We start from the raw sequence: 15,050 nt of genomic DNA, 5'->3' as shown, positions 1-15,050 counted from the left end.
AAACATGCCATCTCTATGGGAAACAGTATCTTGGATTTGATGTTACAAAAGGAACAAGAAAATGGTTTCTGAATGGCAGCTTTCAGTTTACAAGTAGTGGCAAAGTAAATGCTTGGATGTTATGAGGTAGTTGATCTAAATTGTGAGGCTTTCTTAAAGGCACTCCTTTGATCTCATATGGAGTGAGAGACTAGAAATCTATTCAACGTATTAAAACTCCTCTCCCAGCAAAATAAAATAAACAAAGCATCCTCCTCCTAATGGCTGAAGTTCCATCTAGCTGCTATGGCCATTTTATGGAGCATGGTGCCATCTTGTGGCCACTCTCAAACCACCCATTGTTAATCAAGTGCAATTACAGCATGTTAAGAGTGAAAAGGAAAGCTATTTGGAGCCATGGTCACTTGGGATATTTTCAAATGTTCTCAAAGAACATGACATTTTGGTTACTTTTAGAATTTTATTGACTTTTTTCTTCATAACTTTAAAACAAAAACAGCGCATGAAAACCAGTGTCTTATTCCAAAGTCTCAACTAAGCTGATTGCCAGATGAACATCACCATCTTACTCCTCTGAATAACTAGACACAAATTACATAGCAAGTTCGAGTTTCTGCCCACCCAAGACACAGCCAGTAATCAGTCACAAACACAGACACAGCCAACTCCAGGGTCTCCAGCTCTCTGCCTATCTTCTCTCAGCAGTTCCTCCCATCTGCTAAGATACGCCTTCCTGGTGGCTCTCTCTCAAGGTGGGTCAAGGCTGAACAAGACAGAAAAGCACAGTCTAGGTCCACCATCACCTGCCACTGGCCACCAGTTGGCCAGCCAGGAAATCATTTCTGTACATCTTTTGTCTCCCCCTTTTATCTCCCTCTCTCTTCTCCAAAACTTGTTGCTATCTATCACTTTCATGTACCAATGGACTTAGTGTCCATTAAACTGCCTGAGAAGTGGTTTGAGCCTGACATATTTTCCTGAGCTAAAAAAGGAAAAGTACCTCTGTGGCCTTCTTGCCATTAAGATCAAGTAAAAAAGGGACTACCACTACTGAAAAGGGTCACACTAGAAAAGCCTTAGAATCCTCTCTCCACCCCGTGAAGGTTTCTCTAGCTGTAGCTCTTAAGGGTACAAGACGGCAAATATTCTGGGGTGAAGGAGGTATAATGGGGAAACACATTTATTTTCCCCTTTTAAACTTCCCTGCTGCCCCAGTCTTTGCCTTCTTCTTAGTGGATCCCTTGGGTTCTGGCTCCTTGCGCTTAGCTGAAGAGAGTGAGCCGGTCACCTTGAAGAAATCATCCAGGCGGCCCTGGGTGCTGCCTTGGCGGCTCTTACTCAGCCTCTTGACCCCACTGCGGATTCGCTCCTCAGAGAACTGCTTTTCACCACACATGAACTTGATCAGCTCTTCTTCATTTGGCTCGCTCCACTTCAGCTCCACAGACTCTGGGTCCAGCACCTCAGGTTCCAAGAAGAGCTGGTGAGCCTCCTTGTGGAGCCAATTTTCTGGCACAGGGTACTTGTTGGGGTCAAGTCGCCGCACGATCTCCTCGATGCTCTTGTGCTTCTGGATGAGGTCCACAGCCCGCTTGGGCCCAATACCCCGGATACTCTCACAGTAGTCACTGCCTAGCAGGATGCACAGATCCACAAACTGTTCCTGGTTCAGGCCCAGCTCCTGCAGAATCCGGCTCAGGTGGAATTCCTGGATTGGCAGCTTTTTGGCTTCACTGGCAGTCAGGTGTCGCATTAGCACAGGGCTGCCGAAGGTGAGGCAGTCCATGTCCTCAGTAGCCGCAGCATAGACTTTGCCAGCCTTCACCAGGGCAGCACAGCTGGCCTCTGCCTCACTGGGTGCATCAAGATAAGGGATGCCCATGAGGCTCAGCAGATGTTTGCACTCATCATTGTGCTGCTTAGTGACCTTCACCAGCCGCTTAGTGAATTTTTCCACCTCCTGCTCGGCCCCAGCAGCCTGAGCCTGCTGCAGCTGCTTCTCTGCCTCAGCCCGCCGCTCACTGCGTTTGGCCAGCTCGCCTGACTTGAGCTGTGGCGGCTTGCCATCAAAGACATACACGGGCTTGATGCCGTTCTCCATCATGCGAATGGTGCGGTAGAACATGCCCATCAGGTGGCTGGTGGTCTCACCCTCCTCATTCTGCAGCACATCCCCACCCTGGCGAACAGCAATCAGGAACTGATAAATGCTCATAGAGGCATCAATGGCCACCTTACGGCCAAAGTAGCTCTTGATGTCATTCTCCCGGATGGCACTGGGGGCCACATCAGCAATTAGTTTGGCCAGGCCTTGAATTCCCATGGCAACACAGAGGAGGGATGACTAAAAAAGAAAGGCAAGTCAGAGACGGAGGAAAGGAGAAAGGTTATAACTGGTGTTATCTCACCAACTTCATGCCTTCAACTAAATTCCACACAACAAAAAGGACACCATGTCAGCACTGCTAAAGATAAAAAGATGAACAAGGTCCCCATTCTCAAAAAACTCAGTCTAGCAGGAGAATTTACTCAATAGTAAGGCTCAATGAGTACCAGAAATTGAACCACGTGCTTAGAGAAATAAGATACTGTTGATATTCTAAGGTAGCAGCATTATTTATTACACAAAAAACCCCTGCAACATAGGTCTCCATCAAGGACCACAGAAGGCCAGGATGCTTGGCCTGGCTTGAGGAGTCCAGGGACCATAATGGCAGACCTGAAAGACAGGCAAATACACCAGCTAAACAAACAGATCTGATTTGTTTTGAGTCTCTGGAGAACCCTGACTAATAAGGCAGCCTTGAAAAAGGATTGCAAACATATCTGAATGGAGGTGATGTGGCTTTCTCACAAGCTTCTCTAAACTCTCTTCATCATCGCCTCAGCACATAAGAGTTTCTACTTTTATTATAATGTTGCTAGAGTTTCAAGTCTTTCCCTTTGCGTTTTCTCGCCACCACTCAGTCTGAAATGTTAACTCCATGGCTCCTCCCCAGGTCCTGATTTAGGGGTCTGGCATGCTGTAGTCACTGGGCTCAAAAGAGTATTGCACTTCAGAGTTCAGTGTTTCCCAGATAGCAGTGTTTCCCAAATCACCCTCACGATTTTTGCTACTTCCAACTAAAACCCATACTTTCATTCACTTAGAATTTTTTTTTAAAAACTAAACTGGAAAACTCATAAGCAATAATATTTGTGTTCTATTAGTTATATTTTAATATGTATTAAATGTATAACTATTAAAAAGGATTTTTAGGGGGTGCAATTTAAAATCATCTTGCCATCCTGGCCAACACGGTGAAACCCTGTCTCTACTAAAAATACAAAAAAAAAAAAAAAAAAAATTCGCTGGGTGTGGTGGTGTGCACCTGTAATCCCAGCTACTCGGGAGGCTGAGGCAGGAGAATCGCTTGAACCCAGGAGGCAGAGAATGCAGTGAGCCGAGATTGTGCCGCTGCACTCCAGCCTAGCAAGAGAGTGAGACTCCGTCTCAAAAAAATAAAAAACTCATCTTGTGCCCACTGTTGGTATGTATCCAATACTCCAAGAAATATTCTACTGGGGCCAGGCACAGAGGCTCTGGGCAGTAATCTCAGCACTTTGGGAGGCCGTGGTGGGAGGATCACATGAGCCCAGGAGTTCCAGGCTACAGTGAGCTATGATTGTGCCACCACACTCCAGCCTGGACAACAGAGCAAGACCCTGTCAAGAAAAGAAAAGAAGACAAAAGAAAAGAGAAAGAAGAAACGAAAGACTCCATCAGGCCTTTTCATTGTTCCCACTCTTTCTTCACAGAGTTCTTTCTAGAGCATCAATGACTGTTCAATTCTTCCTTCTAATTCAGTCCAAACACTTCAGCATGGCATCACGACCTTTCATGTTCTGGTTCCCAACCTAACCCTACATTCTGGGATCTCAACAGAAAGCTGGAATAAGGCCCGCCTTTTCCCACTTTTCCTTAGCTGTGCCCTCCTCTCGCCATCCTCTCACGCGTCCTTCCAGGTCCATCCCTGGATTATTAATCAATTAATAATTAATTGGCAATGAATTATTCATTTGATTAATATGAATAATTCCCCTGTGAACTGCAGCGGCAAAAGCTCTGGCCTTGAATCTAGGCGCGGCATTTACCATCCGTGTGACGTTACCAAGCCACTGAGGTTTATTTTCTCGTCTACAGAAGAAGAACGATTACCATGCCTGTCTCTCAGGGCTGCTGCCAGGGTTAACTGAGACAACAGACGGAAACCTCTAATGTCCCCTCTCCAGGCCTGTTCAACCCTTCGGCTCTTGCCTCAAGCCGGCCGCGCTGCTGGAGTGTGGACTGAGGACCAGGCCATGTAGCCCTTGATCCCCTCACGGCGTCCCACAGACAGGTAGGCAGGAAAGGGGCCTAAACAACTCAAGTGTCAGAAATGTTTCCCGTCCAAGGTCTTAGGAAAAATACAACACGACCCCATAAGGTGGAACTTATTACCGCTTTTCTACAATGGAGGAAAGAGAGGCTCGGAGCTTAGGCGACTGGCCCAAGGCTCACAGGGGGAAAAGTGGCGGGACCTCTTGACTGCGAATCCCGCGCACTCCAGACCCCGGCTCCCCACGGCCCCTAGCGCCAAGCGGACCCCGTCGCTCCCGGAGGCGCTTCCCATGGGGTCTCACCTGGCCTTTGGGACACGAGGCCTCGGCGGCTAAAGCTTGGTTCGGGGTTGCCCCGGGCAGGCGGTCCTAAGCCCGCTCTCCCTTCTCAGCTTAGCGGCGGGTCGCCTGACGTTCAGCCGCCTTCCAAAGCCCGCGCTCCCGTCACGTGACCTGCTCGCCACGCACAGCCTCTTGGGGCGCGTAGTGCAGGCTGCGTCCCCTCAGACGGCTGCTCTCATGGCAACCAGTCCCTCCAGGGAGAACAGAGTCTCTCAGCGACCCTGGCGTACCCTTCTCCACCGCTCGTCCCCACTCCACCCACACCAGGTCCCCGCAGGCCCCTGCTCCCTCTACACCCTAAATCGCAGGACTACAAGTCCCTCAATGCCACTTGCGCCGGAGGCACTTCCTTTTCCGGTTGTGCTAGGCGCCTGCTCCTGCCGACGTGTTCTTCCGGTGGCGGAGCGGCGGATTAGCCTGCGCGGGGTATAATGGTGAGAGCGTTGAGGGGAGTTCCAGACGGAGATGCGAGGACCCCCTCGGGGTCTGACCCACACCGCGCTTCTCTCAGACGCCGGAGATCCAGAGGGCTAGACGCTCCTGGAACCTCCGGCTTGGGCTGAAGGGTGGGGAAGGGGGAAGCCCCTTGCCATGAACTCCTTAGGTTTCTCAGCTCGCGATTTCTAAGGGCGAGAGGCGTGGGGCGAATTTTGAATACCTTCCAGTTTGTATATCTCTGTTATCGGTGGTGTGTTATCTTTATCTGGAAAGTTCTTCTGCCGAACCCGTGCCCATCCTACAATGCCCTGGGCAAATGTTTCTTGGTGAAGCACTTCCAACTCTCAGGCACTTGGCCAGACTTTCCTAGGAGCGCCCACAGCCTCTGTACAGATCTCTGGCCACGTTCCATGGACTTCTTTGTTTTCGGCCACGCCTCCTAGTGACCACCGTCTGACGCGCATCTAGCTCTGGGATGATGTCTATTCATCTTTGTATTCTCAGTGCCAAACAGAGGGCCCGTAATTGGAAGCTCAATAAATGGCAGTGATTGTCTTTATCATTTTGGGGGAAGGGGGCCGTGATTGTTTACTGAATTGAATTCCAGTGTCTCAGAACAATGGGGGCAGTTTACTTCTCTAGAGTTGTTATGTTCTGGATTTTAGAAGCATTGGCTGACGGGTGACAATGAAGTTAACATTTGTACAGATCTTTACGTTTACAGCCCTCTTTCATAAAAGGCATTATCTCATCATCTTCCCTACAGCCTTAGGAAGGAAGCAAATACCTGTTGAGCAAAATACTCCCTGCCAGGCACTAGATGCTTTGATTCATCATCTTTCTTATTTTTCAGTTCTGTGAAATAGATATTACAATCGCTTTACTCAGACTCAGATTACTCAGAACCAGAACTTGAATGTCTTGACCATAGCTCACAAGATTCCATAATAGCATAGGTAGTGAGGAAAATACTGAATTAGAAATTGAGGGCCAGGCGCGGTGGTTCACTCCTGTAATCCCAGCACTTTGGGAGGCTGAGGCGAGCGGATCAGGAGGTCAGAAGTTCAAGACCAGCCTGGCCAGCAAGGTGAAACCCTGTCTCTACTAAAAATACAAAAAATTAGCCGGGCATGGTGGTTCACGCCTGTAATCCCAGCTGCTCGGGAGGCTGAGGCAGGATAATCACTTGAACCCAGAAGGCGGAGCTTGCAGTGAGCCGAGTTGGCACCACTGCACTCCAGGCACTCCAGCCTGGGCGATAGAGCAAGACTGTCTGAAAAAAAAAAAAAAAATTGAGCCTGGGCGCGGCAACTCACACCTGTAATCTCAGTACTTTGGGAGGCCGAGGCAGGCAGATCACCTGAGGTCAGGAATTCAAGACCATCCTGGCCAGCATGGCAAAACCCTATCTCTACTAAAAATACAAAAATTAGATGTGGTGGTGCGCACCTGTAATCCTATAGTCCCAGCTACTCGAGAGGCTGAGGTATGAGAATCTCTAGAACCCGGGAGGCAGAGGTTGCAGTGAGCCGAGATCGTGCCACTGCCCTCCAGCCTGGGCGACAGAGTGAGACGCCGTCCAAAAAAGGAGACTCCGTCAAAAAAAAAAAGATATTGAGATCTGGGTACCACCAGTCAGTGACTTATAGCAGGGGTTCTCAGCTTGGTGTCTATAGACACTGGTCCACAAAGCTCCGGAAATTGTAGGCAAACTTTTTCTTGTATGTGGTTTTTCTCAGGCAGAGAGTTCGTACCTTTAGTCACGTTTTCATAGTGGTCAGATTATTGGCCTCAGAAAATGCTAATAAGGACCATTGATCTGCAGCTACATTTCCGGGCTAAAATCAGCCTCTGTTTCACAGCAGCACCAAGCTCCTTGATAACCCCATGTTCTCTCCAGGCTGAAATCGTGGGATTCTTTGATAGCTCTGATCTCTTTCCCTCCTCTAGGAGCTCGAGGCCATGAGCAGATATACCAGCCCAGTGAACCCAGCTGTCTTCCCCCATCTGACTGTGGTGCTTTTGGCCATCGGCATGTTCTTCACCGCCTGGTTCTTCGTGTATCCTTTCACTGAGCAGCCAGAGGAACAGCATTAGTGATGTGGGAAGCTCAGGGAGAAACCATGCTAGGTACATGGACTCCGCCGGTTTTGTACATTGGATTGGGGCTGAGAGAAGGTAAGGAGGAGAGGAGAGCTGGTGATGCCCAGGGGCAGGTTATGGCCTTATTTCCCAAGTTCAGGTGAGCTCAGTTTGTTCTTTGGATTTCCAGGACAGTGAGCAGGGGGCCTGGCTGGAGTGGAGGTGGGGAATAGGGGTGCTACAGTTGGAAAGGTGGTATAAGGAAGGGTGCACTCAGGTGTCAGGAGGTCTGAGGGCTAGTCCCAGCTCCGGCCCTCATGAGCTGTGTGACCTGGGGCAAGTGACCTAACTCCTCTGGGTCTCATTTTCTTCATGGCGGTGGAGCACCAGAGTCCAAGGCATCTCTTAGGCCCCTCTGCCTGGCTGCTCTGAGCCAGATAGGCCTCCCAGAAGGCATTGAGCCAATGCTTTTCTCCTCAGATTGCCATGGGCTGGGCTCTCTGCACTCCACAGTCCACCCCTTCGCTTTGCCTTAACTGCTGTGCCCAGTTACGAGGTCACCTCTACCAAGTACACTCGTGATATCTATAAAGAGCTCCTCATCTCCTTAGTGGCCTCACTCTTCATGGGCTTTGGAGTCCTCTTCCTGCTGCTCTGGGTTGGCATCTACGTGTGAGCACCCAAGGGTAAGAGCTGCAATGGGATGGATGCGTGAGCCTCCAAGGCACAGCCCAGGGAAGCCTCCCCAGAGTCAGGTCAGCAGGGTCCTTAAAGCTCTTCCAGCATGACCCCTTGGTTGATGGAGACAGACTCAGTGGAATGGGTAGGGACACTAGACATTTGTGCCTCTTTCCCTGCCCCTCATACGGATTTGAGCCAAATGTGACTCTGTCAGTTCTGAGCTCACATGGCCCAAGGCCTCGATCTGCCTTTGGGATGTACCACCTAGAAGTGTGGACGCAGGCATCCCATGGCTGTACATTTACATTCTTAGAAGTCAGACCCCAGTGACTTGGAGAGGCTGCTGGGAAGTCAGCTGGCTGAAAGGGGGTCAAGATCCAGGGCTTAAAACTTGCTGCAGACAATCCACCAAACAGGCCACTAGGAATCAGCTCTGGTGGCTCATCCTCAGAGGTGTGTGCTCAATAGCCCTTGCCCCAGGAGCACAGGGGTGCAGGGAGAGAAGGAGGAAAGAAGGGCCATTGGTCTTATTTTGATACCCCTCTCCTCTTTTAGGTAACAACCAGATGGCTTCACTGAAACCTGCTTTTGTAAATTACTTTTTTTTACTGTTGCTGGAAGTGTCCCACCTGCTGCTCATAATAAATGCAGATGTATAGCAGTCCTGTCTGGGGCCCATTCTGCAGGGGTGGTGGGTGCTGGGACCTACATTGCTTCCCCAATCTCTTCCCTTTCCCATTTCTCATCTGCCTTTCACAGTTCCTGCTGCTGATCTACTTAAGGGGGATGAGATTTGTGTGGCACCGGTGTTTTGTCATTGGAATTTAAGGCTTACCTGTGGATAGGGTCTGGGCCTACCCTTTTCTATTGTTTCTAGGACAAACTTCTCTAGGAACCCACATCGGTCCATTCTGCCCTAGGCCAGTCCCTGCCATAAACATAGCCACCATTCTCTGTGCTGGGGCATCCTCACCAGGCTCAGCTTCTCCCCCTAAGAAGGCTTTTCTCCTCAGTGGCTACTTTTAATGCAGGTGGGCAGCAGCGGGTGCGCAGGAGGGGAAGGTGTGGCCATGGGAGAGGCTGATGAGTCCACTCCTAGCCCCAATATGAAGCTAAGAGGATAAGGGGTATGAAGCATCCATTTGGCCCTCTGGTTCAGGAGCTCAGAGATTCCAGGCTTCTCAGGAAGAACTTTGAATTCCAATTGGCCCTAGCCTTATAGGTGACTCCTCTCCCACCAGACCAATCCCAAGAATAGACAAGGAGGCAAGCTCAGATACAAAGCAGTATTTATACATTTATTTATATATGTATATTTACTTCAGAAGAAACGAACATTTCGGGGACAGGAAGCAAGCAGGCCTGGGGCTGCTTCCCTCACTGCCCACCTCAGAGTCAGAGTTGGCACACGACAAATACCAAGCTCAGGGAGAACTGGGAGTTAACTGGGAGGTAGGGGGCGCTCTATGCACACGCAGGCTTCTAAGGGTGCACGGTATGGGCAGGAGGATTTGCACTGGGAGGCCCTATGTACAGCTTGAAGCTAGGGGGAGATTAGCCCAGTGACTACAGGAACAAACGCCAAAGGAGAGAGAAGAAGGGAGGGATGACCTGCTGGACCCCAGGGCAGGGACAGGGCCAAGACACTCACACCATTGCCAGCCGGGCAGCTGGCAGCTTCCAGCAGGTGGCCCACTTACCTTCCCTGAAGCCCTTTTACCACAGGCTTAAGGCAACTTTGGTCCAAGGTTGACCCCCTCAAGCAGCTTGGATCCCCAGCCTGTCCCCAACTCCTGCACTGAGGAACCCCTCCCCAGGCTTGGAAACAGAGCCAGCTGCTAACGGTTTTGGGGCTGTGCTGTGTCCAGATGGGCTCCAGGGGGCAGTGGACGGTTACTTTCCAGTTAAGGACTGAGGGGCCGCAGTCCAAGAACATGAACCCCCATTGAGGAAGCCCAGGAATCCTATTACATGGAGTGGGGCTCGGCAGTTTTAAGGCATAGGGAGGATTCCCCCAGTGGGAGGGAGAACAAAGTCATCATAAGGAAGGCTCAGCCCCTGCATGGTTTGGGAATCGTAAAATTCCTATGTCAACGGAACCAAATTGGGGAGGGGGCTGGGAGCAAGCTATCCCTGCTATTCCTGCATCCCCCTGCTCTTCCCTATCCTGAGGACAAGTGCTTTGAGATCAATGGCAAAAGGGGGCCTGCAGTTCATAGGCTTCAAGGAAAGGCCTCCACTATAGAAAGGCCTCCCATTCAAAGCTGAGAATGAGTGGTGGGACAGGGGCAAGGCCTGCTTCCCAAAGAGGTGGCAGCATACCACAGGGCAAGGACAGCAATTCCCTTTCCCACTTCTGGACCCATGGCAGACATGGCTAAATGAATACCACACTCCTTCCATGAGCCTGGATGTAGCCTCAGAATGCACCAGGCACCACTAAGAAACTTGAAGGTGGCACTTAAGATACAACTTCTTCCCTAACCCAGGGTCTTGGTGGTTGGGAGTGGGATGGGTGTCGGAGGCTCCCTGGGAGGGATCAGAGTCAGAGCCCTGTCTTTGCAAGTGTCACACCCCTGCTTTGGCCCACTCTGAGCTTTCTAGCTCCATCCTTCCATTCCTTCCTGCCCTGGTTTAAGTGCATTTAGTAATTACTTCATTAATAACAGCAAAAGCTATTTGCATCTGCCCACCAGCCAAGACCAGGCTGCTGCTTGAGGGATTCCTGCTCCTCTGCTCAGAGAGAATGATGTGGTCACTGATCACTGTGAGCTCCAGACGCTCCCAGGAACGCAGGCAGTGAAGCTGCAACACCATCTGGGGGCTCAAAGGGAATTTCCTCTTCCTGGATATTCCTGGTTCAAGGCTCTAGGGCTTACCTGGCCCACTGGCCCCTACTGGTTCAGGCCTGTGAAGGGCTGAGGGTGGCTTCACCAGGCACTGAGTAGACTTAAGGCACAAAGTCAGTTTCTCCAACCCAGCCAGGGCTGGCCTCAGCTGCCCTGGGACTTCTTGGGAGCCAAGCCCTCCCAGGGAGAAGAAACCTCCTGGGCCACACTTAAAGCTTAGAAGTCCGAGTCTGGCGTAACAGGCAAACCCCAGAAAGTCCACTACCAAGCCATCCCCCAGGGAACAGCTTTAAGGGGGAGAGCCGTCTGCCCTCCATTGACTCATGGGGGTCCACCCAAGTCTCTTAGGGCTGGATCCGAGCCCCCTGCTGATCTCAAAGGTGGGCAGGTCCTCTCTCCAAAAGGGTTGGCTCCAGTCTCAAAAGAGGAGGCAAGGGAGAGTGGGCTCTGAACAAATCAGGGCCACAGGCTTCCCCTTCCCTCCAGGGCACCTGAACCAGCCCTCCAACCACCATATCTGGAAAGAGGTAAACTGGTCCTGTCCTGGCCCCTAGGGGGTGGCAGGCAGGAAGGCCCAGGAAGTCTCTGGCTCTCAGGTTCCCTCTGTGCCGTGAGGGGCAACCAGCTGGAACAGCAACTCCAGTGTGAAGACTTCCAGTTTCACCAGTCTCGGGTAGGGCCAGTGAACAGCAGAGCTGGCCTGCAGCGGGCTCCAGTGTAACACCATTGCATCCAGTGTTGGGGGGTGCCTGGGCACCCCTGGTCCCTGGTGTGGTGCTGCCTCAGGAGGGCAGCTCAGTCACACAGGCGGTAGAAGTGGAAGTAGTAGTCTGTGGCTGGCTGGGCGAGAGCCTCTGAACTGCAGTTGGCCTGACCCTGGGTGGAAGGGCAGTGGGAAGGTGAGGCGGCTCTGGGGGTGCGGGGCAGACGGCACTCCCTGCTGACATTGCTTGACACTGTGCCCCCAGCCCTACCACATACTGTGCAAACCCCCCATTCCTCAAGCCCCACGTCGCAGACAGGGGTGCCCAGACCTCCAGGGTAGGTGGGATGCCCCTGCTCACCAGCAGTGCCACCCGGAAGTGGTAGGTGAATTCACGGAAGGACAGGATGGTTATTGGCCACCGGTGAGAGGTGCCCTGGAGAGAAGGGAGAGAGGGGTCAGGACAGACTGCTGCCCTTATCCCAACCAGCATCTCACCACGGCCGTTGCAGTCCTGGGGTCTGTGGGGAGTTTTATGAAGGGAAAAAGCAGAGAACTTTGAAGAGATAGGAAGGAGCATGTTCTGCTTTGGCAGAAGGAGCAATGGCAGCTACTCCATGCAGACCGTGCCCGGGACTGGCAGGTCCACAGCCACCTCCACCTGGCCCCTGCCTCCTTCCCAGTCCTGTTGTGCTGGGTTCCCTCACCCACTATGCTCTGGGCACATCAAAGTATTTCATTAGCCCCATCCTCAGTACAATCCAGTGACACAGTGCTGCTACTAGCCCCATCTTCTGGATGAGGAAACTGAGCCACTTCCTAAAAATCACACAGTGTGGCAAAATCACACAGCTGGGATTCAAACCCAGGCCTGTCTGGCTGTCTCCCTCACAGCGTGGCATGCAGCCTGGCCGCAGGCAGCTTGCCCATCTACCTGAGGCTTTGGCTGTGCGTCTGTGATGTGGTTTCAGGCCCGAGCACCATGTCTGCTGCGTGTCTAGCTGGGCTCTCCCTCTGTCTCGGACACTGTCTCTTCTGCAGGGTGACAGGGCTCGGGCCTCCCTCAGAAGCACCCCCACCTCTGTTGCAGGTGCTTTCTGCACGTCTTTTCTCCCTCACTATAGAGTACGTTCTTGGAAGTCAAAACCTGTGTCTACTCCACCTCTCTCCCCTGCAGCTGGGCCCACCCAGTACAGGGCCTGGGACAGATGGGGCCCCAATCAATATTTTCTGAGTAAACACATGAATGGGCGAGAAAAAATAATCACTACTTCCCTTCATTTGTCCTGAGCGTCTTCTCCCATGGCCTCTTAGGCTCAAGAAGAAACTGGGGGTCCATCAGCCCCAGGGACAGTCATAACTTCCGGTTACCTGGCCAGGGAGGAGCTCACCATCCAGTTCTCCCAGAAGAGGTAGCCAAACATGGAACCTGAGGGGCCCTCTGATGCTGCACATCTAGCTGTGCCACTTCCCCAACCTGAGCATGAGGTCGGCTCCTTCCTGCTTCTGCAGACACCTCCAGTGAGCCACAGCCCTCCCCGCCATGGGCTCCCAGACACCTGCCTGTTTCCATCATTGCACTCATCCACATTAGCGCCTGTGATCTGCTGTCTTCCCCACATCTCCAGCACGGCAGGGCTGGGAGATGCTCAGCAGAGTGCAATGAACAAACACGGACATGCGTGCCCCTCCCTGGGACACAGAGGCCCAGGCCCCAGAGTGTCCCTTGTGGAGAAGGCTTCACTCTATAACTCCCAGCTTCTGCTCCTTGCCCATTTGGGGGCCCAGTTGTGCCAGGAGAGAAGCAGCTCGGGCCTGGCCGGCCCGCAGCTTCCCAGTCCCACCTACCTGGGTGTCCTGGTGGGTGTGGAGACTCTGTGGAAGGCTCCCCTCCTCACATGGTTCCTCCTTTGACCTCAGGCTGCACAGCACCACAGACACGGGGGAGGAGGAGCTGTAGACAGGCCCAGTTAGCAGAGAAATGAGGTTCTGGAGTCCCTCAACCCCAGCCCCCTCCCAGCCAGCCTGCCACACGCCTCTGAATCTCCACCCAGCCTGAAACACCGCATAATAACCAGGGCCCTCGAACAAAACCTTTCCCATCAACCATCCCATGTGGTCCTCAGCCCATGAGGCCAGGTCATTTAGCCAGCTAACCACGAAGTAGGCAATGAAGTCAGCACTTATCCCACCATGCAGGAAATACCAGAGACTCTCCGGCTGTCCTCAGACTCGGCTGTTCTGAGGCTCTGCGGGAGATTCTCCCTGGCTCCCCTCCTGCCTCCCACTTCCCCACGCCGGCACTCACTTCATCTGCAGAGTCAGGCTGAGGTGCAGTGGGGTGCCACTGCTGACAGGGATGTGGTAGGTGAAGTTCCCAGGCCTGCAGGGGCAAAACTGGCACCTTAGCCTGAGGGTACCCTGCCACCCCCCCCCCCCCCACACCAGGGACTCCTCAGCCCCCAATCTGTACTGGAGCTCCACAGAGGCCTGGAAAGGGGCTGCCCTGCCTTATGGGGGAGGCTCCTCCCTGAAAGGGCAAGTTCTGGGCGATCTGTACCACCTGGGCTCATGTCACCTGAGGACCTCCCTGGGTGAGGGGAGGGAGCCCAGCCCACCTGCAGGCATCCCCTGGAGCACAGTACTGGGAGGTGATGGACATCGAATTCTCCAGCACCTGGATGGAGGTCAGGGAGGGCACTGGCTCTGCAAGGAGAGAGGCTGTTGGGGCAGGAGTAAGGTGACAAGGCAGGACACAAATGAGAAGCAGGCAAGTCTTTCCTTGCCAGACTTGAAGCAGTCACTCACACCTTAGTATGAATAAGTTCCAGGTTATTTTTTTCCAGATCTCCACAATGGCCAGCATCACACTACACCCTTTCCTCAGCAGCCCTAGGACTACCCAGTTCCCGTGAGCCTGACATCTGCCTCCTCAAAAGAACTGGAACACCCAGAAGTAGGGATGGGTCTTCACATCCCCTGCCAGGTGTGCAGGAGCCCGCTCGAGGCCTGTGTTCCTGACTGCGGGCATCTCTCCCAGTTCTGGGTTCAGAAACATCAGTTACACTGGTAGCTTGAAATCAGCAGTGTTGACAGCATCACACAAATCAGGCTCCCCTCTGCCCCGAGGCCGATGATTACACCGCTACCAGCACGCTGCTCCTCGCAGCCTCCCTGAACAAACCGACTGCAGGCTGGCTGGGTAGGGGTGGGACTGAAGTGTGACAAGTCAGATGGGGGAGACAGGACTTCTTGCTCATCTAGTTCACATACAGTCTTGCTGCTGCCTGACTATCCACCCAGGAAGGGGGAAGCTGGGGCCGCTGAACATTTGCTGGACCTGGTACGTTTTCAGCTCTGAGGCATGACCCAGGGACCCAAGGACCCCAACAGGATCCAGGACACCCTGTGTGGTCAGGACAGGTATCAGATACAGACGAGATGGAAGGTGCCCTTCCCACATCCCTTCTGGGCAAATTCCAAAGGTCCTTTAAAGAGTCAGCTCAAATGTCACCAACTCCAGAGAAGTTTTCCCTGATCCTCCCCACCTTCGTCCGGATTAAGTGTCCTCCCCAGTCCCAAAGCTACCTGCATGT

At 52.6% G+C, this 15,050-nt stretch overlaps 3 protein-coding genes across 12 annotated transcripts in view; 1 reads left to right on the top strand and 2 right to left on the bottom strand.

The window, feature by feature from the left end:
* Nucleotides 1–446: 446 nt before the first annotated feature.
* FEN1 (flap structure-specific endonuclease 1) lies at nt 447–5,815 on the bottom strand. 2 transcript variants are annotated; one of them, XM_016921032.4, is made up of 2 exons: nt 5,360–5,815; nt 447–2,344 (listed from the first exon to the last, which is right to left on the bottom strand). In XM_016921032.4, the coding sequence occupies exon 2, from the start codon at nt 2,321–2,323 to the stop codon at nt 1,181–1,183; it is 1,143 nt and encodes a 380-aa protein (XP_016776521.1). In that variant the 5' UTR covers nt 2,324–2,344; nt 5,360–5,815; the 3' UTR covers nt 447–1,180. The 2 variants fall into 2 exon arrangements, with proteins under 2 accessions (XP_016776521.1, XP_024202967.1); XM_024347199.3 differs by lacking the exon at nt 5,360–5,815 and adding an exon at nt 4,663–5,131.
* Nucleotides 5,046–8,563, top strand: TMEM258 (transmembrane protein 258). Its single transcript, XM_003951907.5, has 4 exons — nt 5,046–5,135; nt 7,090–7,199; nt 7,771–7,907; nt 8,458–8,563. The coding sequence occupies exons 1-3, from the start codon at nt 5,133–5,135 to the stop codon at nt 7,895–7,897; spliced, it is 240 nt and encodes a 79-aa protein (XP_003951956.1). The 5' UTR covers nt 5,046–5,132; the 3' UTR covers nt 7,898–7,907; nt 8,458–8,563.
* Nucleotides 8,564–9,174: 611 nt separating this feature from the next.
* MYRF (myelin regulatory factor) overlaps nt 9,175–15,050 on the bottom strand; it is a 35,896-nt gene continuing 30,020 nt past the window's right edge. For 5 of the 9 annotated variants that reach the window (XM_024347192.3, XM_024347191.3, XM_024347195.3 and 2 more), the window contains 5 exons: nt 14,073–14,175; nt 13,763–13,837; nt 13,303–13,408; nt 11,816–11,890; nt 9,175–11,627 (listed from right to left, as the gene is read on the bottom strand). In XM_024347192.3, the coding sequence (XP_024202960.1) occupies nt 11,547–11,627; nt 11,816–11,890; nt 13,303–13,408; nt 13,763–13,837; nt 14,073–14,175 (440 nt within the window). In that variant the 3' untranslated portion in view covers nt 9,175–11,546. The remainder of the gene's footprint in view (nt 11,628–11,815; nt 11,891–13,302; nt 13,409–13,762; nt 13,838–14,072; nt 14,176–15,050) is intronic. The other 4 variants (XM_024347197.3, XM_024347193.3, XM_024347194.3 and 1 more) reach the window with 1 other exon arrangement.

The sequence above is a fragment of the Pan troglodytes genome, chromosome 9 (assembly GCF_028858775.2).
Source record: "Pan troglodytes isolate AG18354 chromosome 9, NHGRI_mPanTro3-v2.0_pri, whole genome shotgun sequence".
Classification (NCBI taxonomy): domain Eukaryota; kingdom Metazoa; phylum Chordata; class Mammalia; order Primates; family Hominidae; genus Pan; species Pan troglodytes.
Note: the sequence above shows the minus strand (reverse complement) of the source record. Positions and strands in the feature narration are given on the sequence as shown.

Coding starts and splice junctions, on each gene's coding strand:
- TMEM258 (XM_003951907.5), top strand. Junction 7,200..7,770: donor TTCACCGCCTGGTTCTTCGT/GTATCCTTTCAC, acceptor TGCTGTGCCCAG/TTACGAGGTCACCTCTACCA.
- FEN1 (XM_016921032.4), bottom strand. CDS start 2,323: ATGGGAATTCAAGGCCTGGCCAAACTAATTGCTGATGTGGCCCCCAGT.